Genomic DNA, 25,550 nt, shown 5'->3' with positions numbered 1-25,550 from the left:
CAGAAATATATTCAAGAGTTTAGATTTAGCAAAAGCGAAACAGGAAGTTGATTAAACGGTGCTTTATTTTACCTCAAAAAAAAATATGTACCGTTTTAATATTTTTCCGAGTAAGAAACTCGGATCTTTTCCTTTTGAACGGCACATGTCAACACAATTTCTAGTTAACTAAACACTTTTAAACTTCGTATACTGGTAGAATGTGTTTATAAAATATCATTTTTTCTTGGCTTTATTGAGAAAATTCTCTAGTTTGTAACATATTTCGACTTTAATTTGTAGCATTTCGGCAATTTTAACCAATCGCAACATTCCGTACTGTATGAATATGTCCCTCGTTTAAGAAACAGATTGGGTTTATTTACATTTGCGAAGAAAAAAGATACCCTTCCCCCACCCCTAGCCCTAACCCTAACCCTAACCCTAACCATAATCCTAACCATAACTCTAACCCTAACCCTAAAATAGATTGAAATGCAATAGATCGATACTAGGATTATAATTATGGGTGACAATTTCATACAACACCACTACCCAAAATGGGATTTTTTTTCTAGCGGTATCAAATGAAATTATAACCCTAGTATCGATCTATTGCATTTCAATCTATTTTAGGGTTAGGGTTAGAGTTATGGTTAGGGGTGGGAGAAGGGTATTTTTTTTCTTCAAAATGTAAATAAACCCAATCTGTTTCTTAAACGAGGGACATATTCATACAGCACGGAATGATTTCACCCCAAATGGAGGTCAGCGATTGGTTAAAATTGCCGAAATGCTCGAAATTTCAGACGAAATATCTTACAAACCATAGAATTTTCTCAATAAAGCCAAGAGAAAAAATATTTTATTTTGACACATTCTACCAGTATACGAAGTTTAAAAGTGTTTAGTTAACTAGAAATTGTGTTGAAAACTGTCGTTCAAAAGGAAAAGATCCAGTTAAGGTTAGGGTTAGGATCAGTGACAGGATGTCTCAGTTTTAGACGCAGCAAATGATTTTAGCTAAATAGAAGCAACCGATTGATTAAAATTCGAAAGATTAAACTACGTTAAACTTACAAATTACAATTTTCTCAAGAAAGCCAAGAGAAAAAATGTTTTATTTTGACACATTCTACCAGTATACGAAGTTTAAAAGTGTTTAATTAACTAGAAATCATGTTGAAAACTGCCGTTCAAACGGAAAAGATCCAGAAACTCTGTGCCATATTCTCATGTGGTTTACCTCTGTTGTTCTCAACCATTTTCACCATCGGGCCCACTTTTTATGACCAAAAGATCCCAGGGCAACTGACCTTTAAACCAGTTATCCGACCCTCTTCCGGAATATAAAACCCCATAAAGTAGTGACTGTTTCCACATGCCCGCTTCATGTACGGGTGCAATAAAAACTACGTCAGTGTTATAACATCTTGTTTATGGAACCGGCAAACAAACAAAAAAACATCTAAAAATGGAAGAAAAGTATATTTACACTTTTATTTACAAGAAATGAAGAAGCAATTTAATTAATGGCTACATTGCAGCTGGTGTTTTTTAATTAGGTTATCAATTTGAACTTCAAAGGATTCGTTCAACTTGAGACGCAAATCTCTTCTTTTCACAATTTGAAGAACATTGCGGGGGGGGGGGGGTGAAAATGTCCCTCACTGTGGAAAATCCAGCTTCAACTAACCAGGATGTTGGAAAACAGACGAGGAATGAGATTGCTTCATGAAAAAGTGTTGGAAATGTCTTTACATGCAGCCAACCACGAAGGTTTTCTCTATCCAATTTCATCATTAAGATTGCATTCTCCTTAAGATCAAAAAAATTGGTTGGACGTTTGGGATTTGCGTCCCCGTCACTTGGCGGTTCGGCAAGGGAGACCGATGGAGTGGGTACTGGGCTTACAAAGAATAAGTCCCGGGGTCGATTTGCTCGACTAAAGGCGGTGCTCCAGCATGGCTGCAGTCAAATGATTGAAACAAGTAAAAGAGTAAAAGAGTATATATATAAATATATGTATGTATTTATATATATACATGCATTTCCGTGCTGGTGGCACGTAAAATGCACCAATCCGACCGTGGCCGTTGCCAGCCTCGCCTGGCACCTGTACAGGTGGCACGTAAAAAGCACCCACTACACTCACGGAGTGGTTGGTGTTAGGAAGGGCATCCAGCTGTAGAAACATTGCCAGATAAGACTGGAGCCTGGTGCAGCCTTCCGGCTTCCCAGATCCCCGGTCGAACCGTCTAACCCATGCTAGCATGGAGAACGGACGTTAAACGATGATGATGATGATGATGATGATAGTGATGAAGGTCAAAAAACCACTTCAGTGGCTTCAAGTGGAATATATCCCGGAAGCGTCTTCTCACATCCATACTCTTCAAATGGCTGACACAACTGATGATGGTTGTTATCACAAGATGTCCCCTTTGGAGCTGAGTTACCCATAAACCAAGCTTGTTTATGAATGACCGTGTCTTCTCAGTACAGTCCACTGTCGTTGCGCTGCATACTTGAATAAATTTATTTAAAGCATTGACCTATGAGAAAATGTCGGCAAGGTAGAAAATTCTTGTCTTTGTGTCAATATCATGCATAGCCTCAAGCAGGAAGTTTGTCTTTTCCTTTTGCTTCCGTCGGCTTGCTTAAAGGTGCATGTTCTCGGGGAAATGCAGAAGCGTATCCCACATTTGTACAAGGCGTGTGAGACAACCGCCTTTTGACAGCCATCGAACTTCTGTATGTAACAAAAGCATTTGGTCCTCCTCATTTTCACAGAATTGTGAAAATAGCCTTTCGTTGAGAGCATTAACTTTGACAAAATTGACAGATGAAATTGCCAATTGGAGGGCACTCTCCATTAAACTATTGAGTGATTAAGCAGCAAGGTATTGTCTCACTTTTTGTATCAGTTAATGCTTTCATAAAGAGCATTTCTTCTCATAGAGTCAGCTCTTCGATAAAGCGAACATAGGCAAGCAGCAGTTATGAAGAGTTGTTTCATCAATTTGTAGAGAAAACTTAAAGAATTTAAGCTTGACCACCCATCGTTCGTCCAGATTTTCAGCCATCTCTTCCTGCTTTCTTTTAACAGTGTCATTGGACAAAGGGACTCTTTGTAGAACAGTGGCAGCCTCTTCTCCAAGTATTTCTTTGTGCGTGAGAAGACCCGGCAAGACTAGTGAGGCCATAACCCGTGGCCCCTACCTGGGACGTAGTCAGTCCACCTGTGCATACCTTCCTTCTTGTGACACTTGTGAAGACCTGTTGAGGCAAGTGAAAATCAAATCAAAATAGATGAACATCAATGGAATTTGTATCCTTGTGGTACCAGTGCTGGTGGCACATAAGAAAACCATCCGAACGTGACCGTAGCCAGTACCGCATCGACTGGCCTCCGTGCTGAGGGCACGTAACAAACACCATCCGAGCGTGGCCGTCTGCCAGCCTCGTCTGGCACCTGTGTCGGTGGCACATAAAAAACACCATCCGGTGGCACATAAAAATCACCCACTACACTATCGGAGTGGTTGGCATTAGGAAGGGCATCCAGCTGTAGAAACTCTACCAGATCTGACTGGCCTGGTGCAGCCTTCTGGCTCCCCAGACCCCAGTTGAACCATCCAACCCATGCTAGCATGGAAAGCGGACGTTAAACGATGATGATGATAATGATGATGATGATGACACCAAAATAACTGGTTTAACAAGAATTTCAGCGATTGAGTGAGCTTTACTCACCTTTGCAACTAATTCACTCACTGCGTACCTTGCTCCCAGAGCCTTTTTCCCAACATTGATTTTTTCTTCTTTCTTTATGAATACTTCTAATGGCAATTATTCCTTTTTCCACCGCATCTCCAACTTCTTTTCAAAATAATCAAGACTTCTTCCAACAGAACCAGAGTGTATCAGTTGCTAATGGGACATTAATTTCGATTTCTTCATGGAATCATTCGTCATCACCAATCCACAATCCAAGCATTCTGGTTTATTTGTATCGCTGTATGATGGTGCAAAACCGAGGAGTATGTAGTCTTGGTTGTACGATTGGGTAAACTTCCTTTTTCTTTTGAAATTGATGACATCATGTTGCAAAATTTGACCTTTTATGATTGTTCTCATAACATGGTTCTAATTGAATGCATTAAATGTAAGTCGCTAGCGTCATTTTATATCAATGTTCATTGCACTATCAAATTTTCTTAAAAAACTGAATGCTATATTATTAGGCATCTAGAAACTACTGTGTGCATATTAGTAGCATCATACATTGTTCGCTTTCCAGACATTTCTACATTACTGCATGTACTTTATATGCACTTTCTGACAAGTTGTGGTGCACCTGAGCACTGTATACAATAATTTCATTATTATTATTATTATTATAAACGTTGAGTTAAGAGAAGTGGAATGACAAAAATGACAAAAATTTAGGTTTGAAATTAATACTTTATTCAGTCACGACTTGTAATTTGATATAATTTTAGTGGAATAATGGTTTTGTCGCATGATTACATACCTGGTATAGGAATTTCTTAGCTACGCCCAATGACAGGTTTCAGCCAATCCTTATTGAAGGATCACCCATTTATCGTTTTATCCGTAATCTGCACAGTGTCTTCCGAATTATTTGCAACACAAATTGTAATTTGTGACTGAATTAATCTCAAGTTATTTCCAAAGTGAAGGTAAGATCTTTATTTTGTCCATTGACTTTAGAGTTGCAGTTGTTAAAGTAACTCCGAAAAGCCTATCAATGAAATTCTCTCCTACATGGACAGGGTGGGGTTGCTTGAACCAGCATTCTGCTGCATGTAGTTTTTTTCTTCCTTTTGTGCTGAATCCATCTTTTGTTTGTGGGACAGAATTTTTCATTAAATTCTGCAGACCAGTTATAAATATCTGCCTTATTTCTGCATTAATATAGTACATTTATTAGATAATTTAATTACTCAGTCACATAAAATCCATGCCCGATAGACACATTTTATAAACAGTTTCAAAACCTGAGTTCCTTCAGCATGGCGAAAGAACTGAATCACAAGATCTTCTGGCAAATGGCAAGGTCTAAGCTGTTGATGTAAAACATTGTAGGATGGAGTTCATCCTGTGTCATTTCAACTGTGTTCTTCAAAGATGATGCAACACTAATCCGTTTGTCTGTCCTTGTTTGCCCCCTCTATGTTTAGCCCCTTGTGGGCAGTAAAAAAAAAGGATCTTTTCCTTTAGATAGACAGATATCTATCTATCTGTCTGTCTGTCTCTCTCTCTCTCTCTATCTATCTATCTATCTATCTATCTATCTATCTATCTATCTATCTATCTATCTATCTGTCTCTCTATCTATCTGTCTGTCTGTCTCTCTATCTATCTGTCTGTTTCTCTATCTATCTATCTATCTATCTATCTATCTATCTATCTATCTATCTATCTATCTATCTATCTATCTATCTATTTATCTATCTATCTATCTATCTATCTATCTATCTATCTATCTATCTATCTATCTATCTATTTATCTATCTATCTATCTATCTGTCTGTCCCTCTATCTATCTGTCTGTCTCTCTCTCTATCTATCTATCTATCTGTCTCTCTATCTATCTGTCTGTCTGTCACTCTATCTATCTATCTATCTATCTATCTGTGTCTCTATCTATCTGTCTGTCTGTCTCTCTCTCTCTCTATCTATCTATCTATCTATCTATCTATCTATCTATCTATCTATCTATCTATCTATCTATCTATCTATCTATCTGTCTGTCTCTCTATCTATCTGTCTGTCTGCCTCTCTATCTATCTATCTATCTATCTATCTATCTATCTATCTATCTATCTATCTATCTATCTCTCTCTCTCTCTCTCTCTCTCTCTCTCTATCTGTCTCTCTACCTATCTATCTGTCTGTCTGTCTGTCTGTCTCTCTATCTATCTGTCTGTCTGTCACTCTATCTATCTGTCTGTCTCTCTATCTCTCTCTCTATCTATCTATCTATCTATCTATCTATCTATCTATCTATCTATCTATCTATTTATCTATCTGTCTCTCTATCTATCTGTCTGTCTGTCTGTCTCTCTATCTATCTATCTATCTATCTATCTATCTATCTCTCTATCTCTCTCTCTCTCTCTCTCTCTCTCTCTCTATCTATCTGTCTCTCTATCTATCTATCTGTCTGTCTGTCTCTCTATCTATCTGTCTGTCTGTCTCTCTATCTATCTATCTATCTATCTATCTATCTATCTATCTATCTATCTATCTATCTATCTATCTAGGAATGCTCCCGTTTTGCTGCCAGTTGCAGTACACCGCCGCCAAGAGATCGCCAGACTTGTTTGGAGATCTCTTGGCGGCGGTGTACTGCAACTGCAGCAAAACGGGAGCATTCCTGGTTTTGTGAGCCGAGGAGCCGTAACACTGCTGAAGAAAGATCTAAACAAGGGAAATGTAATAGATAACTTTAGGCCCATCACTCTGCTTAATGCAGACTTGAAAATTTTGGCCAAGGTGCTAGCCAAGAGGTTGGCGCTTGTCATCGAGAAACTGGTCGACAAGGCGCAAACATGCGCCGTGCCAGGCCGGACCATCCATGACAACCTCCATCTGATGCGCTACATCATAGACAGGGTAGTTAACGAACCTGGCATGGGTGGGGCCCTGATCAACTTGGATCAATCAAAAGCCTTTGATAGGGTAGACCATCGATACTTGGAGGCAGTCCTGAGAGCGGCTGGTTTCGGTCCCGTCTTCCGCGGCTGGATAGCTGCCTTGTACAGAGGCATCCGTTCGGTAATTCGCGTAAATGGACATCTATCGAGACCTTTCGACATTGCACGTTCGGTCCGTCAGGGATGCCCCCTCTCGGCGCTTCTATACGTATTGACTCTTGAGCCACTACTGCGGAAGCTGGCGACTCTAAGGGGCATCCCGCGAGAATTGGGATGCGGGACGAGCGTGTCTGCATACGCGGACGACGTCACGGTCATAGTGTCTAGCCACGAGCACATCGAGCTGGTCGGCGAGACACTGAAAACTACGAAGCGGTGACAGGAGCGAAAATCAACCGGGAAAAGTCAGTGGGCTTGCGACTAGGCACCTGGAGAAGCAAGCCCATGCCGTCCACCAGCGCCTCCGTCGTGGGACGCTGGACCGACGGCCCGGTTGAGTTGCTCGGTCTGGTTTGGTCCGGACCTCCAAGTGGAGAAGAACTGGAACGAGATAACGAGTAGGGTGGTGACTCTCGCCCGGCAATGGGCCGAGAGGAAACTGTCCCTAAAAGGTCGAGCGGAGGTGGCGAACATGTACATCGCGTCCGTCATCTACTACCGCCTGACCGTCGTACCTTGTTCCGACCCTACCATCACCAAACTACAACGCATCCTCTTTCGCTTCTTGTGGAAAGGATGCGTCCCGATGGTCAGGCGATCCATTTGCTGTCAACACCCGTTAAAAGGAGGGCTGGGCATGCCGTGGTTGATGATGCGCAGACACGCGCTGAGACTGCGACATCTCTGGCTCTATGTAGACGACGGTGAACAGGTGTGGTCGCCGTTTGTGAGGCACGCTTTCCCGCAGCTCGTCTCCATGACCGAACTGCAGTCGTGGATCAAAAAGAGGCCGAGGAAGGGCGAATGGCACCGCGAGTGTCGCGTTGCTCTCAAGCAAGTCTGCCGTCCTGGGTCGACCTTAAGTGACTTCAACACAACCAAAGCATTCTATAGGGGTTTAGTGGAGGGGAGGTACGACGACGAGCTCGGGGCGAACCTGGACGTCGACGAGGAGTACCTGACCCGCCTGTTCGGGACGACTTTCGGGCCAGGGCCCATGGACAACTTCCAGAGATCCCTGGCCTGGCAGTGCTACCGAGAAGCGCTACCCGTTCGGGATAACTCTACAGACACGGCTCGAGAAACACGGGGCCGACCTGCCCGAGATGCGGTCAGAGCGACGAAACCGTTCTGCACGCACTCGTTCAGTGTCCAACAATTTCCGACCTGTGGGCTTATGTCGAACAACTGCTGTCACGTGTGGGACGAGTCGGTTTATCAGCTGAGTCTATCGTCAATATTGTCACGCCTCCTTCCTTCAAACGGGAAGGAAGAGCTATTTTCATCATCCTTGTGGCTATGGCGAAAGAATGTATCTGGTGGACGCGTCTGAAAGGATTGGAGACAAACACTTTCCTCTCTGGTCAATCTCTCATCAACTTCTTCAAGTACCACTTGAAAAGGAAAGTGAGAGTAGAGAGGCAAGTTTTGTCTAGCGAATGTTTTAAAAAAAGATGGGTGAATGTTGCAAGAATGGCACGTATGAATGACGAAGCCACCTTGAGCATAGTCCTATGAACCAGAAATCGAAAACAGAGAGTTACTTATTTGCAAAAAAAAAAAAAAAAAAAAGAAATATAAAATGTGACTTCATTGACCGAGGTTACCGTGGTCTTTTCCGTAGGCTTTTCTTTCCACGGGTAAACCTCACCTGTCCTCCCCTTTACACTTCATATTGACATTTCTGTGATAACGATCCCTATTGATCATTTTTTTTTTTTTTTTTTTTTTTTTTTTTTTTTACCCCCCTTTTTTTTGTCCTCTTTCTCTCCTTTTACGATCCCTTTTGATCGAACCTCCCCCTTCCTATTTTTTTAATTTTTTTTTAATACCTTCAAAAGAAAAGCTCTACCTTGTAATTTGTTCTATCTGTGTGCAGCCCTGTGTGGCTAATAAAGAAACATATCTATCTATCTATCTATCTATCTATCTATCTATCTATCTATCTATCTATCTATCTATCTATCTACCTATCTACCTATCTATCTATCTATCTATTCCCTTTTTCCTTTTTTCTGTTCCTTTTTTTTGTTCTTTTTTCCCTTTTACGATCCCTTTTGATCGAAAACCTACGCCACCTTTTTTTTTCTCCCCCAAAAGAAAAGCTCTACTTTGTAACTTGTCCCATCTGTGTGCAGCCCTGTGTGGCCAATAAAGAAACTTATCTATCTATCTATCTATCTATCTGTCTCTCTATCTATCTGTCTGTCTGTCTCTCTATCTATCTGTCTGTCTGTCTCTCTATCTATCTATCTATCTATCTATCTATCTATCTATCTATCTATCTATCTATGTATCTATCTATCTATCTGTCTTTCTATCTATCTGTCTGTCTGTCTGTCTCTCTATCCGTCCATCCTCTTCGGAGTGGTTCACCATGCACACACACACATCGCGTATATATAATCGCTTTCCAACGGCGAAAGCAAACAGTAACAGGATGTTGTCTGAGTTTTTAGCAAAGAAAATTGTTTTTAATTGCAAAATACCGATTTTTAGCAATTTTCTGGAATCTCCATATCTGAAAACACGGGTTTTTAGCAAAGAAAATTTAAAAAAAAAACATTAATTGATGCTTTCTAATTTTTCAATATTTTTCAATACAAAGGTTGTATCTATCAATAGACTCAGACACAACAATATCCATCCTTAGACATCAAAAAAGTCAGAAATGCAAAACAAAAAAAAAATGGAATTCAAATATGTAGATGAAATTTTTAAGGGAAAAATGAAATTAACGAAACTCGACTAAATAAAAGCACGACTGACTGAACATAACATATTTCCTTATTGTTTAGGATTCCTATTAACTTGTCTAGGTTGGACTCCAGTTCAATAAAAGTTATGATGAGGAACCAAACGTTTATGTAATTATGGGAATAAATTAAAATAAAATTTGCGTGCAGAAATGGAATAGTCAAGATGGAATGGACTATTCCATTTCTGCACCAACATATACACACACACACACATACCCCCCCCCGCACACCACTTGCTAGTCGATCCTACAACCACTCCCTGGCGCGAGTGTGCTATGTAGGTTTTTTTCCTAAACAAAATAAATAATTTTTTCTAAGTACCCCCATCATACTCATAATTACATAAACCTTTGGTACCTCATCATAACATGGGTTTTTTCTAAACAACATAAATAATTTTTTTTACGTTGTTTAATAACTTTCAACCGAAATTGTATGAACATTTGTTATAGGATAGGTAGTCGTTGTAGGAACATTTGTTATAGGATAGGTAGTCGTTGTAGGAGCGACTTGTCACACGATTATTGATCCGTTTGTCTGCACTTGTTAGCCCCTCTATGTTATTTCTTGAATATTATTTTCCAGCTCAGTCGCGTCAGTTTTTCTTTTTTTCGTATTTCTGTTTAACCCTTTCGTTACTATATTTCTGACCAAAATACACCCCTCATGAGTTTCAATTAAATTCTAAAATAATCATGAATCTAGGCTTGTTTCATTAAATAACTGTAACTTTTTTTACTTATTAACATATTAATGTGATATTTGGAACATAATTAAAGAAAGGGTTCTTAATCAATTCTATTGCATAACTTTTGTCTCAAAGTGACTTTAATTACAGGTAAATCCAGGTAAATTGAGCAAAAGGTAAAAATATTAAAATTTTAAAATGAGCAAAAGATAAAAATATAAAAATTTTGTTTAAACATCACCATAGAAAATGAATCATCAGCTAATATTCAAATAGGTATGCAACAAAATTTTGATAAAGAAGAATTGTGCACATCACTATATCATCAATTGAATTTAATGCACAACAGGTGTACCATAAAGGTGGAATAAACTGAAATATTGGAATCCACCGTAAGTTTGACCGAACTAAAGAAATCGGTCAAAAAATAATATACGACCCTGGTTATGGTATGGAAGTGATAAATTCCAGACATCGTTCCCTAGGCCATGCTGACTAACATTATTTTCCTTGTATAAAAACTAAATCCACGCAGTACCCAGTATTTGCTTCACAAATTTTCCGAAATTTGAACCCCCATTTTGTGTTTGTTTACATTCTGCGTAAGTTTGTTTCTGCATTGATCGCTTCAAACAATAACTTCCAGACCACATCATACCCTAGGCCATGCTGACTAACATTAGTTTCCCTGTATAAAAACCAAATCCACAACAGTACCCAGTATTTGTTTCACAAATTTTCCAATTCGGAATCAATGCTTGATAACATGAAACTCCTATCTATTTTCAAAGTTGAAGAAGAATCGATGCCGTAAAAAATATGGAAAAAAAGTCTCCCAAAATTCAGGGAATTAAAATTACACGTCGATCGTTGTACAAAACTGTAGATGAACTGTTTACGAAGCATAATCACGTATTTTCACGAATGTACTAAAGAGATTTGCTCTGATATTCTCATTTAAATATGAATAGGTAAATTCGGACGGCTTTGGGCGGTTTGGTTACATTAACAAAACTTTTTTCGGGCGGCTTTGGGCGGTTTGGTAACGAAAGGGTTAATTAACATGCAGGTGTATCTCAGGTAACTTAGTTATGGTGATACAACAGGATAAACCCTGTAGTAGGACAGGTGAGCCAAGGGAAAAGAATGAAACATTCACTGAATAAATTAAGATGAATGAAAAGCAATAAAGAACAACACAAAACGAGAAATTATTTTAGATTTTTTTAAAAGAAATATCAAAAAAAAAAAAACCGCTTGAAAAAGCAATTCGTTAAATTACTAAAAGTTATGAGGAAAAAAAGTCGGGTCGTATGAATTTTCAGAAACTTTCCACACCTCTTCAGAAAAGTTCTTTCCAACACATTCCTATATATTCTGAATCTACAGAATCTAAGCGATTTGTAGAAAATTTCATTGAAAAGTATCTACTTTTCTGGCAGTTAGGCAACAAAGTCGGCGAGGGTGTATATATGCAAGATTACCACATATTTTTATGGAAATCGCCATCCAAATGGTTCCAGTTTTGGTATACCATCTGCGGAAGATTGTTATTTTTCGTTTTCATTAAAAAACGATGCTTTTTTTTTAAAGTTACCAATAAAGAAAACCGTTTCGTTTGAATTTTCCGAAACTTCTCACCCCACACTCGGAATTTTTTTTTAATATATAATAAATTCCGATGTAATCGGCATCCATGCCATCTGAAGTGGGATCTGAGGTGAAAACAGTCTGTGCCGTATGAATATGTCCCTCGTTTAAGAAACAGATTGGGTTTATTTACATTTCTGAAGAAATGCCTACTCCCTTCAAACTGCTTTCAGCCGTCCATTAACCTCTCTCTGCTCCTTTTTTAAAAAAATCCCGCTTCTCTAGCCACCTCTCTTTTCTAAGCCGCTGCCTACATCACCGCCTCATCCCTAAAGGTTTCCGCCTCCATTTCCACCCTGCTCTCCACTCTGTTTCTTCCATCTTACCCATACTCCGCACCACATCTTACCGCCTTATGCGTTCCACCATTCGCTCCAATCTCTCTAAACTACATACCATCGACTGCCTTCTCCCTCCTGCTTTTTCCATCTTTTTCTCCTCTCTGCCACCTTTCCATGCTCAAAACACGCTGCGCTTCATTATCCATTTGAATCACCTCTTCCATCAATTTCTTTCCAATACCAAACTTCATAAACTCCAATCAGTCCTCTATTCCACCACACCCGACGCCACTACCCTTCTCCCCTCCTGATAGGCTCCACCCACCCACACCTAACAACCCCCACACACCTCCCCAATCCCTCCCCGTCAGAACTCCACCAGCCCTACCACCCCTCCTACTCCTATTCCATCCACTTCTATTTCACCCACCCCTTCTCCACTTCCATCTGTTGTTACCATACCCCCTGATCTTCCCCTCTCTGCGGCAGAACGCTCCGTCCTCAGAAGGGGTCTGCGTTTCATCCCCCTCACTCCATCCTGTAAGGAATTCCAGACGCGTGCTGATGTCCACAGCTTTGTGCGCCGCGTCCGGTTGGGTGCGTTTTTCCGCGACATGCCACCCGCATCCAACGATGAGGACTGCTTCACTGACCTGGGCCGCTGACCATATCTGTGGACGCCTGCCCCCCGGCCAATTCCTAGCAGTGGATCTTTTCGCGGGTGCCTGTCAGCGTGCGTTGGAGCGGTTCAACTTCTCCAGGCGCCACCACCGCGTCAACATCTCCCCAGCTGAGCTCTCGGCTCTTCGTTCCCTCCAACGGCGCACTGACATTATCATCAAACCTGCTGATACGAGCAGCAGGTTTCATCAGCCTTTGATGAGATCCTTGATCTGACCATAAAATACAAATACAATCTATTTTAATACTATTAAAACCAAGCAAGTTTGCTTCCCAACCACATGATTCCAGGTTCAGTCCCACTGTGTAACACTTTTAGGCATTATGGATAGTCGATGGGTAGGATGTGGTGCTGATGAAAGGACAACAACTCTCGAAATATGTACATACACCTATTACCTATCTTTTCTGTCTCTAATAACATCATTTACATAAACATATTTGTATATGAAACATCATAAGATTCACTGTTTACCTGAAATTCTATAGAAAATCAGTAGAGATATACTTAGAAATATACGTATTCTAGCAGTATAGCCTGGCTTTGCTCGGGATTAAGTTAGGATTATTAAGCTAATCAAGCTCTTTATTTCAAAGCAAACTAAGTAACATCGACGTCAAATTTGAGTGAAATCCATTGAAATTGGTAAACTTTTGGCTGAAATTTTGCAGACAATTTGATTGGGAAATCCCATTAGGAATTGCTTTCTTGATTTTTTCCACTCATCGATTGTTTTTTTTTTTTTTTCGTTTTTGGAGAACTTAAAGCATTCAAAGATCCCATGAGTCCTAAGTAATCCTGGCATCAAGTTTGAACAAAATACATCAAAATTGGTATACGTTATTGTTGAAAAGAGTCAGATCTCTCCTTTCGAAAACATGGACAGTTTTGAAACATTGTTTACAAAATATTAGCCGATCGTTTGCGAAGGAGCATGTCTACAGTCAACATGTGGGTCTTTTGCTCTGGTAACCCCTGCTCTTTCCCATGTTCATGCACGAACAGCTATATATTGCTATGAGTAGAGCAACGGATTCAGCAAATTTGGAAATTAGTTGTGGAGAAACGGAGAATATCGTTTATATTGTGTGTGTGTATGTATATGTATATATATATATATATATATATATATACGGGCAACACACACATACATGTGTCTTTGTATGCATACATGTTCGTGTGTATGTGTGTGACTGAAGTCATTCACACATACATACATAACAACACCTTTCTGTCTGTTTTTGCCTGTCAATCACTCAGTAAAAAGACGAAATTTTAAAAATCAGTGATCTCTCTCTCTCTCTTTCTCTCTCTCTCTCTCTGTCTCTCTCTCTCTCTCTCTCTTTACACCGTTGCTAGAAGGGGATTTGACTCGTGTTTGTATAAACAATGGTGGATTTCTCTGCTGTGAAAATTGTTAAGGTCGAAAATTTATTTTAGCGCTATTTACTGGTGCCTCAGGGGAAAATAATTTGACGAAAATATAGCTAGGATCATGACGAATGTCCTCCTAAAATTAGAGCGATATGCTTGCTAATTTGTGGACATGCATAAATTACATTCACGTACGCACACACACACGATGCCTTTTATATATATACACGTATATATAACCTAATGTTAAATACCACAGCAATGTCATCATGATTGTTAAGTAGACATCTGACATGAATATTTTTTGTTATTTTGTGTTTTGGGAAAGGGAGGAGAGAGTAAGTGACATCAGAAGACATTGGGACTGAAATTCTGAAAATAAAAGGAGTTAAAATAAGACCTAAAATATTATCAGTTCCTCCCATTGATGGGACTGAGACAACAAGTTTTCACTCTTTTTAAAAATTATTTTTCAGATTATGGACAGTCAGCTATTCATCTTCTTCTTCTTTGCCTTGTTTACATTTTTTTATGGTAAGTTTTCATTTGTTTTTGCTCTATTTTTTAGTGGGTAATCCTTCAGTATTGGCTGACCAGCTAGAACCTTAGTCAGAGGGAGAAATGAAGTTTACTGTCAGCAACTGTGAGACAACATCCCACACCCTACAACTCTCACTAGCTCTAATTCTGTTCTCTTACAATATCATTCTATCTCTTTCTGTATTTACTACTAAACAATGAAGAGAACACAAACACAAACTTTTCTTCGCATGCTTTTGGATTTATCATAACCTGCCTGTCAAAGCAAGGTATTGTAACGTGACGGTAAATAAATACTTCATGAACCTTAGTCAGAGGGAGAAATGAGGTTTACTGTCAGCAACTGTGAGACAACGTCCCACACCCTACAACTCCCACTTGCCTTTCAGACAAGATGACAAACAACCAAAATGCTTGGGGCCTTGCTGTACTCAAGAGAGCTGTACTCCACAGCAGATATGTTAAGTTCACTCCCCCGCTGAAGAAGATTGGCCTGCAAGATTTCTGTGCCATTGCCACACAAAAAGCACATGGCAGTGCCATGAACAGGCTCTCATGTGGTGCCAAATAAAAGCACCCAGCATGCTAAATCCCACTGGAGCCTTGTGCAGCTCTCCATCTTGTCAACTCTGGTTAAACTGTCCAACTCATTTCTGCATGGAAAACGGATATTAAATGACGCCGATGACGACGACAATAATACTCAAAAATGTAAAATTTGAAAATATTTTTGTCTTCATCTCTTTTAGGCTCGCAATGTGAAAGAGTCTACAAAATCATTAAAAAAGGTAAGAAACCTGTTTCTCATTTTAAACTGGACACTATCTTCTCAGTTCTCTCTTTTATTTCTTTCTCTTCCCTCAGTTTATAGTCATGTTTTTGTTTTTAAATTTAATCCTGAAATCTTTCATATGGGAAACTAGTCTGTAATATTGATATATATATATATATTTCAGGAAGTTTTGTACTTGGAGGAACCATGACTCTTCAAACTGAAGAAATACCCAGCATGGAGCGACCTGTTACCTGGAAAAATGTGAATAAAAGCTTTGAATGTGATAGAACATGTTATAAATCTGGCAGAGTAGAAGTTCAGCAGAGTGGTAATACATCCACTATTTTGTTAAAATATATATCACAGGCAGATGTGGACTGGATTTTCCGCGACAAGAAATATCGCTATGCAAGGGTTTCTTTTAAGGAAGAAGGTAAGGAAATGACTTCTGCTAATAATAACAACTAGCAGTATCGCCCGGCGTTGCTCGGGTTTGTAAGGGAAATAATTATATAAGCATTTTTAGAGATGTAAAGTATAATAGCCATCTCAATATGGCTAACCACAAAGGGGGGTGTTACTGTAGCTTTTTACGTTCTGAGATTTAATAATAAATTTTAGAGAGTTACTTCCCTTATATATGTCAAAAATGGATTAAAAATGGGAAAAATTGATGGTAAATTTTTTTAAATCGTAGACTCATCGTAGACGCGCGCTAATACCCAGACGGTCTCGATATGAATCACGACTATAAGATACCCGGTTTTGGTTAAACTGCACCGCAAAATGTGGGAGTAGTTAGGAATCTAAATCGTAGGAGACAGACACACAACCTCACTTTTATATATAAAGATTTCCTCTATTTACATAATATTGAGGTCTCTTTCTTTCTTTTGTTATCTTACTGTTTTTACCAATATACATATATATATATATATAAATATATATATAGTTACAGAGATATACTTGCATAGCAAGTGACTTGATCTGAGACCGTGTGCTGGAACGAAAACAGTTGCAGCGTTGAAGGTGTTTATAAGCCATTTAAGAAACACACAAAAACCGTTAGATTCACTTCAACATTTAAATTTAATTTGTCAAAATATTTTCATCGCTTTGAGACCGCGACCTGTTAGCACGATATTTTTGTCAGTGAACAGGTCGCGGTCTCAAAGCGACGAAAATATATATATACACACATATATATATATGTATGTATGTATGTATGTGTGTATATGTGTATGCATGTATGTGTGTGTGTGTGCGTGTCTGTGCTTGTGATTGTCCTCCACCACTGCTTGACAACGAATGTTGGTTTGTTTACATCCCTGTCACCTAGTGGTTTGACAAAGGAAACAGATAGAATAAGTACAATGCTTACAAAAATAAAACGAGTTGATTCATTAAACTACAATTCTTCAAGGCATTGCCCCAGCATGGCCACAGACCAATGGCTGGAAAAAGCAGAAGAATAAAAGAATACATTCTCTGCTTTGGTCTTATGTTCAAGGCATGAGAAAGCTTGAGTTTACATGAGAAGGCCTAACAGACCTGGTAGAAACAGCAGCCAAATCTCCCTCAAATCACACCTTACTGTCTTATCTATGTATATATGTATGTATGAGCCAATGAGGGGGACCTCTACATGGTAGCTAGACCTGGTAGAAATAGCAGCCAAATTTCCCCCAAATCACACCTTACTGTCTTATCTATGTATATATGTATGTATGAGCCTATGAGGGAGACCCCTACATGGCAGGTAGACCTGGAAGAAATAGCAGCCAAATTTCCCCCAAATCACACCTTACTGTCTTATCTATGTATATATGTATGTATGAGCCTATGAGGGAGACCCCTACATGGCAGCTAGACCTGGTAGAAATAGCAGCCAAATCTCCCCCAAATCACACCTTACTGTCTTATCTATGTATATATGTATGTATGAGCCTATGAGGGAGACCCCTACATGGCAGCTAGACATGGTAGAAATAGCAGCCAAATCTCCCTCAAATCACACCTTACTGTCTTATCTTTCTGCTACTTGGATATAGGTGTTATATTCGTCGTAAAAAACTTTCCTGTCACACACTCACGCACACACACACACACACACACGCACCCTCACACACACACACGCGCACACCCACACACACCCACTCACACACACGCACGTTAGCTTACAATTTTATTTATATATTTGCGTGTCTATGTGTTGAAAGAGGAAGTGGGAGGCAGAGTGAAAGAATCACTCACTACAGTAAGTCAATTACTTTCATTTTATTCGTTGCCCACTGTGTGTGTGCGTTTGCGTGTGCTGTAAACCAGACTAAGAAAAGCATTTGACACACACACCAGAATGTGAGTTTTCTGTAAATTTTGCTTAATTGGAGTTTAAATTTTAAAAACTGGACCTGGCATGACGCGATGCATTGTACTCTCAAAAATGCAAGGTAAATTGTAATTGAAGAAATCCTATATTGTAGATTTGTATAACTCCCAAAGGGAGGCAGATAAAATCTGCCTTTTATAATAAGAGATAATTCTTTCTAATTCATGCACAAAGTCATGCACAAACCACATGGTTCCAGGTTCAGTCCCACTGCATGGCACCTTGGGCAAGTGTCTTCTACTATAGCTTTGGGCTGACCACAGTCTTGTGAATGGATTTGGTGGATGGAAACTGAAAGAATCCCATCGTATATATGTATGTGTGTGTTTGTGTGTCTGTGTTTGTCCCCACAACATCGCTTGGCAACCGATGCTGGCATGTCCTCGTAACTTAGTGGTTCGGCAAAAGAGACTGATAGAATAAGTACTAGGCTTACAAAGAATAAGTCCTGGGGTCTATTTGTTCGACTAAAGGTGGTGCTCCAGCATGGCTGCAGTCAAATGACTGAAACAAGTAAAAGAATAGTGTTTAAACATAGAGCCTCAATGCCTTATGTCACTGTATTTAATGTATATCTCTGTCTGCATGAGTTACCCACAGGTATAACTAAGAATCTGGTGTACAGGTAAGTGCTCAACAAGGCTCAGTCCTCAGCCCACTCCTTTTCGTTATTGTCCACCTACACATATGTGTAGATTTGTATGTAAGCATGTGTGTGTGTGTGAGCTGGTATCTCTTGTGTTGTGATTTGTCTGTGTATGTGCGTTTAGGCTTACGTTTGCAAATATGCGTGTGTGGATGTTTCTTAACAAACCAACCGTAAAGAAGACAATTGTAATTTAAATTTAAATGTACAAGCCAATCATATTTTAGCGTTCGATTCTTAACTATTTCTGAACGTAATACTGTTTTTCTGTAACAGTTGAAGTTATAAATTGCAGTCATATGTACATTTGTACACCTGTGGAACTTAATATCATGTAAACCATATGCTTTTATTTCTTATTTTGTATGTATATGCAGATATTTAATGCTTTGCATGGTACTGTAATACTATTGTGGTCCTTGGTTTTGCTATTATATTGCTAATAATGTGATCTATATGTTGTTTTGCTAGTATTAGTGTTATTAATAATAAGAATAATGATATTGGTAGCATTAGTGGTAATGATAATGGTAATGATGTTAACATTGTTAACGTTAATAACATTTTGGAAATAAATATAAATTAATATAATGTACTCTTGACTCTGTATATCTGCATTTGGGTATTAATATGTGTATGTTTTCTACATTGTAATATCATAATATTAAGTTGAAAAACTGTAACATTGAATATGGAACATATGTATGTTTATTGATTTATATTATTTATATTATTATGTATATCTATGTATATATATATAATATATATATATATATATATATATATATATATAATATATATATATATATATATATAATATATATATATATATATATATGTATAGGAGTATGAGTATATGCACTCATATGTATGTGTACATGATATATTATGGGTATGTACGCACACTTATATGGGTGTAGATTTAATTTGGTTTGTATTTCACAATTTCTGAAGAGGCCTTGGGATATTTTTGTAAATGTCTCATTTATAACTACATATTGACCTATCACACATGGATAATATAAGTAAAATGAGACACCATTAACTGCATGGCCGAAACAGCTGTAAGATGCAGTGTATATTTATATTTATTTATATCCTCTTATACATATTATACTTATTGTATCATATTACTCCTTCATGTACACTGTTTTGTTCTATATTATTATGTTTGACCTTAATGTTCTTATGTAGTGGTTTAATAAAGTATGTGATTGGGTATTATCTGGTAGTTGATAATTGATTTGGATGTATTTCTCCATTTTCTTATTTTGTATTATTAATTTGTGGTAAAACATTTTACCTTTGCCCATATAATACAGTAAATGAATTAATTGCATCGCAATTCTTAACATTTATGTATTAACTTTGTTGGGTACTTCACTAGCAGTATATTGGATATATGTTATCACATGGAGGGTTTCATTTACAACCCCTATCTCAATTTGTATATATATATTATATATATATATGTATGTGTGTGTATATGTTTGTGTGTCTGTGTTTGTCTCCCTAGCATTGCTTGACAACTGATGCTGGTGTGTTTACGTCCCCGTTAATTAGCGGTTTGGCAAAATAGACCGATAGAATAAGTACTGGGCTTACAAAGAATAAGTCCCGGGGGTGATTTGCTCGACTAAATGCGGTGCTCCAGCATGGCCGCAGTCAAATGACTGAAACAAGTAAAAGAGTAAAGAGTAATCAAAAATTTAAAATCTGAAAATATTTTTGTTTTCTATTTGAATAGGTTGGCAATGTAAAAAAGAGTACAAAATAGGTATTTTGAAAGGTAAGTGGAGTACCTTTTTCTCATCTTAAACTAGACACTATCTTTTCAGTTCTGTTTTTTTATTTTTTTCTCTTAACTCATACAATTTTACTTGAAGTTCACCTACCATGACCGTCATTATTTAATGTCCTGGCTCTTTGTTATACAATCACCTGTGATATCATGAGAGGAAGTGTCTCAAATCTTTATATAAAGAAAACTCTGATTCCAGATATGTAAAAGTAGGTGTTGAAACAATGATGATGATAAAAATGAATCCTGAAATCTTTCATACGGGAAACTAGTCAATAATAGTGATTCATATATTTATTGCAGGAAACCCTGTGCTCGGACAAAGTATCTCTCTTTATGTTAAAGATATGCCCTATATGGAAAGGCCTGTGGTCTGGAGAAATAAGGTCCGTAGTATCGAGTGCAATAAGGAATATTGCGAGAATGACACATATGCAGTTAGGCAGATTCATAGAACTTCTACTCTCTACATCGAGAATATAACGAGAGAGGATTTGTTTTGGAGATTCTATGACAAGAACTCCTGTAATGCAACTATTACTCTTGGGAAAGAAGGTAAGGAAGTGACTTCTGCTAATAATAACAATAATAATTCTTTCTAATTCATGCACAGTCATCAGTTTCAGGTTCCTTGATTACATCAATTTGAGTCTATTTGGCTGGTACTATTGAATATATTTTCTGGTGCAGTAACAATTCTGCCAGGAAACAACCTCAAGTTCATAATAATAATGATTATAATTAGTATTTTTATTTCAAATTATTCCACAAGAGCAGCTTAGAGGAGGTAGGAATGAGTTGATTACATCGACCCCAGTGTTCAACTGGTACTTATTTTATTGACCTTGAAAGTATTAAAGGCAAAGTCAACCTCGGCAGAATTTGAACTCGGAACATAGCAATGAACAAAATGCATCTTGTGCAGTGTGCTAACAATTCTACCAGCTCACCGCCTTAATAATAATAATAATAATAATAATAATAATATGTGGAAATTATTGACTGGAATACTTGCAGAGTCAATGTACAAACATCTGGAAAAGAAAAAATGGAGTCCTGCCATGTGAGCAGAAGCGTTGCATCAAATGTTGAGCGATTGCTTGGAAAAAGTATGGCAAATGGGAGGACGAACCTGATAGCATATGGAAGAAGTTTACAGACAGTAGATATCAGGAGGGGCATCTTCCAAACGGACTGTCTGTCCCCACTGATCTTTGTACTGTGCTTGATACCACTAACACTGATTCTGAGGAAAGCAAAAGCTGGGTGTGTATTCGAAAGCCACCAACAAAAAGTCAACCATTTGTTATTCATGGATGACCTCAAACTTTATGAAGCCAAGTCAGTTCCCTCGTTGATACAGTATTTACCTTCAGTGCTGATATCAGAATGGAGTTCGGACTGAGGAAGTGTGGTTTGTTAGTCTTGAAGAGAGGCAAAATCAAATGTATGGACGGGATAAGGATACCAGAGTAGAAGAAATAGCTAAGGTTCTATGGCTGCTATTTCTAAACTTCGGTATGTGGCTAAATATTACAATTTTTTTTTTTATCAAAAACAAAAGATATATGCTTTACATTTCATTTTTTGCAGATAATGAAAGAACAAAAGATTTTAAAGTTGCTACATCAGAAGGACTCAGCAATGGCGAGCGTATAGCAATAAGCCTTTGCATATTCTTCTTTGCTGGAGTCATGCTTTTTGCTCTCATCATAATTAGCCTATGGAAAATCTCGAAAAAATTGGTATAGCATGCAAGAAAGGATTGGTTGGTGCTTTTTCTTTTGTGCCCCATAATTTGCACGATGGCATCAAATCCCTAAAACCTGAGAAAAGCGACTCCAAGAACTTGAAAAAAAATTACAAGTCAAAAAGTACAACGGCCCCAACTGTGGAACTTGCATCTTACCCTTTGAGGGCTCAACATACAAATTTAAATTGAGTCAAATTTTTACCATAATGTGCTTTGAAGAACTTAATCTATTTTCTCAAATGTGGAGGGTGTGGTGGGGACTACATAGGTCAAACTAGCTTAACTTCCACAGGGAAGCCAATCAAGCAGAACGACAAGCTTGACCACCGAAAAAAAGTCACCAGTATTTAGTATTTTAACAAATCAAAAATCAGATGAGGCCATCAGGATTCACTGCTGAGATGCTTAAAACATCTTGTGGCGTGGGCTATTGTCTGGTCACCCAAATTGTAAACCAGGTAGCTCATGATGGAGTCATACCCAATGGCTGGCGTAGCAGTACCACAGTCATCCTTGACTGGCTTCTGTACTGGTGGCACGTAAAAAACACCAACCAATTGTGGCCGTTGCCGGCCTCATTTGGCCCTGTGCCAGTGGCACATAAAAACACCCACTACACTCACGGAGTGGTTGTTGTTAGGAAGGGCATCCAGCTGTAGAAACACTGCCAGATCAGACTGGAGCCTGGTGCAGCCTCCTGGCTTCCTGGACCCTGGTTGAACTGTCCAACCCATGCTAGCATGGAAAACGGACGTTATATGATGGTGATGATGATGATGGAACAATGGTTTCTCTCTGACAGCAGTTTTACATTTTCCAGATGCCTTTAGCTAGGCCAAAATAATGTCTTCACCACTTGACCCTTTCTAACCTCTTCTACTTCACCAAAAGCTAGAATAGAGATATCACAGTACCACCAACAAAGCACGTTGTTCTCAACGATAGGTCTATCCTGGATAGTTATAAAAGCAAGAACCTCAAGCAAAAAGACAGTTAGTCAGTTGGCTCGTGACAACTCAACCAAGTCAGAGACAGCTACCATGAGTTAGGGAGCGGAACGCTAGAACCATGATCCCAATCATGGCAGCTACTAAAGACAATGGTCAGGAAGAGAAATTAAATTTAATGTCAGCAACTGTGAGACAACATCCCACAACCCTACCACTTTCATGTCATTCTAAAAATAAACAATTACATCTTTCAAATCTTGAAGCTACAAGATAATACCAGATTAATTTTTTAAAATGTAAATGAATAAGGATTACTTATGACATATTAATTCGAACGCTAAAGGGTTAACCTTTCGAAATAAATTATTTTATTTTATTAAAGTAAATAATTCTAATCGTTGAAAATAAATGTATTTTAAACAATTACGTGTTTTTGAATTTATGTGCCTTTTCAACAACACATTTCCCTATATATATATATATATATATATATATATATATATATATATATATATTCAAACATATAAGGGATGGCCATAATAGGACATCCGACTCACTAGAAAGAGCAGTTAAACTCCAAACCACTAATAGTTGTAATTCTGAAATGGAAAGAGAAATAAAAACGTTTACACTCTCCTTTCTGGACTATGCATAGTTTTGGCAATCTTTTGTAAATAAAATAAATTTATTTACGACTGGTGTTGCCTCTTCAGCAGAAAGCCACATATCTGTAAATGTAATATGTGACAATTATTTGGTAGCCAAGATAAAACTCCAGGTTTCAGATGCCGAGGTGGAAATCCATGCCACCATCTCTTCAGTTATCCGGCCATCGAAAAAACGCTATGAAAAATGACTGTGTTATTGACCGCTATTAAGACAAAAGTGCTATTCGAATGACCACATGTGTGTGTGGGTTTGTACCTATATGCATATACATTTGATGAAGGATGTAAGTGAAGATGTGTACGTTTTTCTAGTGAGGGTGGATAAATGTATGCATACAGACATGGGTGTGTGGGCGCACATGTGTAGGTCTAAACGGGTGTGCTTACGCGAATACTATGAACTTTTTATCCCCAAACCTTATTTAGCAGTCATTTGAATAGTGCTTTTGTCTTAATAGCGGTTAATAAGACAGTAATTTCCCTTTGTGTAACGGTCATTTTTCATAGCATTTTCCCGATGGCCGGATAACTTAAGAGATAGTGGCATGGATTTCCACCTCGGCATCCGAAACTTGGAGTTTTATCTTGACTACCGAATAATTGTCACATATTACATTTACAGATAAATTCCTCTATTTACATAATATCGAGGTCTCTTTCTTTCTTTTATTATCTTACCGTTTTTATATATATAGGGAGAGTTTACGAAAAAAACAAAAGACGAAGACAGGTGGTGTATACATACATACAAGCTGGATTCTTTCAGTTTACATCTACCAAATCCACTCACAAGACTTTAGTTGGCCCGAGGCTATAGTAGAGACACTTTCCCAAGGTGCTACACAATGGAACTGAACCTGGAACCATGTGTTTGGGAAGCAAGCTTCTTACCACACAGCCATGCCTACACCTATATTTATTAATTTAAGGCAGAAATAGATTTCATTTCCATGACTAGCATACAAAATTACATCAATAGACCAATTTGAAATCAACTAGAACAAAACCATTGGAATTGAAAAGTGAAAGTGAAACAGAAAAGACCACCCCCCCAACACCTCCCTCAAAATGTGAGGCTAGTCATGGTTGGCAAGGATTTTTTTCATAAGCACGTGACCGATTAGACCATCAGATGTTGTTACACATCGCTGGTAACAATGCGTTCACATTGCTTTAGCCTTCGAATGACGCCACCCAGCTGGCTAAGCGAGCAGGCCAACAGAAGAAAGAGTGGTGAAAGAGTACAGCAGGAATCACCCCCCCCTGCCGGAGTCTTGTGGAACTTTTAGGTGTTTTCGCTCAATAAACACACACAACGCCCGGTCTGGAAATCGAAACCGCAATCCTCAGACCGCGAGTCCGCTGCCCTAACAACTGGGCCATTGTGCCTCCACATTTAATATATTGAACGTAATTTTTTATTAGGGGTGCTATTCAGAAGGACCCATGGGCTGCAGTTTGGCCATGACTAGAGATGAGCATTGGATGAGATCCCTGGTCGGTATTTGTTCCAAATCACTATACTTTGTGTTCAAATCCAGCCAAGGTCAACTTTACCATTCATTCTTTGGGTGAGGGTCAACACAAAAAAAAGGCAGATTTTTGGTTTAAGCTCCATATAACCTCTAACTTTTTTCAGAAAATTTTTATGAATTCGTGTTCTACATACAAGAATTCATACAGTTATGCAAAAAGAAAATTTTTTAAAATATCGTTGACTCGTCGTAGACATTTTTAGAGAGTTACTTCCCTTATATAATAGCGAAAAAA

General features: G+C 38.4%; 1 protein-coding gene across 1 annotated transcript in view; it reads left to right on the top strand.

Moving 5' to 3' along the window:
- The first annotated feature begins 4,674 nt into the window (after window positions 1–4,674).
- LOC115225395 overlaps window positions 4,675–25,550 on the top strand; it is a 45,451-nt gene continuing 24,575 nt past the window's right edge. Inside the window, exons 1-5 of the mRNA XM_036513981.1 lie at window positions 4,675–4,685; window positions 14,735–14,792; window positions 15,548–15,586; window positions 15,755–16,006; window positions 20,356–20,397. Coding sequence (XP_036369874.1) covers window positions 14,738–14,792; window positions 15,548–15,586; window positions 15,755–16,006; window positions 20,356–20,397 — 388 coding nt within the window. The 5' untranslated portion in view covers window positions 4,675–4,685; window positions 14,735–14,737. The remainder of the gene's footprint in view (window positions 4,686–14,734; window positions 14,793–15,547; window positions 15,587–15,754; window positions 16,007–20,355; window positions 20,398–25,550) is intronic.

Source organism: Octopus sinensis, linkage group LG27 (genome assembly GCF_006345805.1).
Source record: "Octopus sinensis linkage group LG27, ASM634580v1, whole genome shotgun sequence".
Classification (NCBI taxonomy): domain Eukaryota; kingdom Metazoa; phylum Mollusca; class Cephalopoda; order Octopoda; family Octopodidae; genus Octopus; species Octopus sinensis.
The sequence above is the reverse complement of the archived record's forward strand: the minus strand, read 5'-3'. Positions and strand labels throughout refer to the sequence as shown.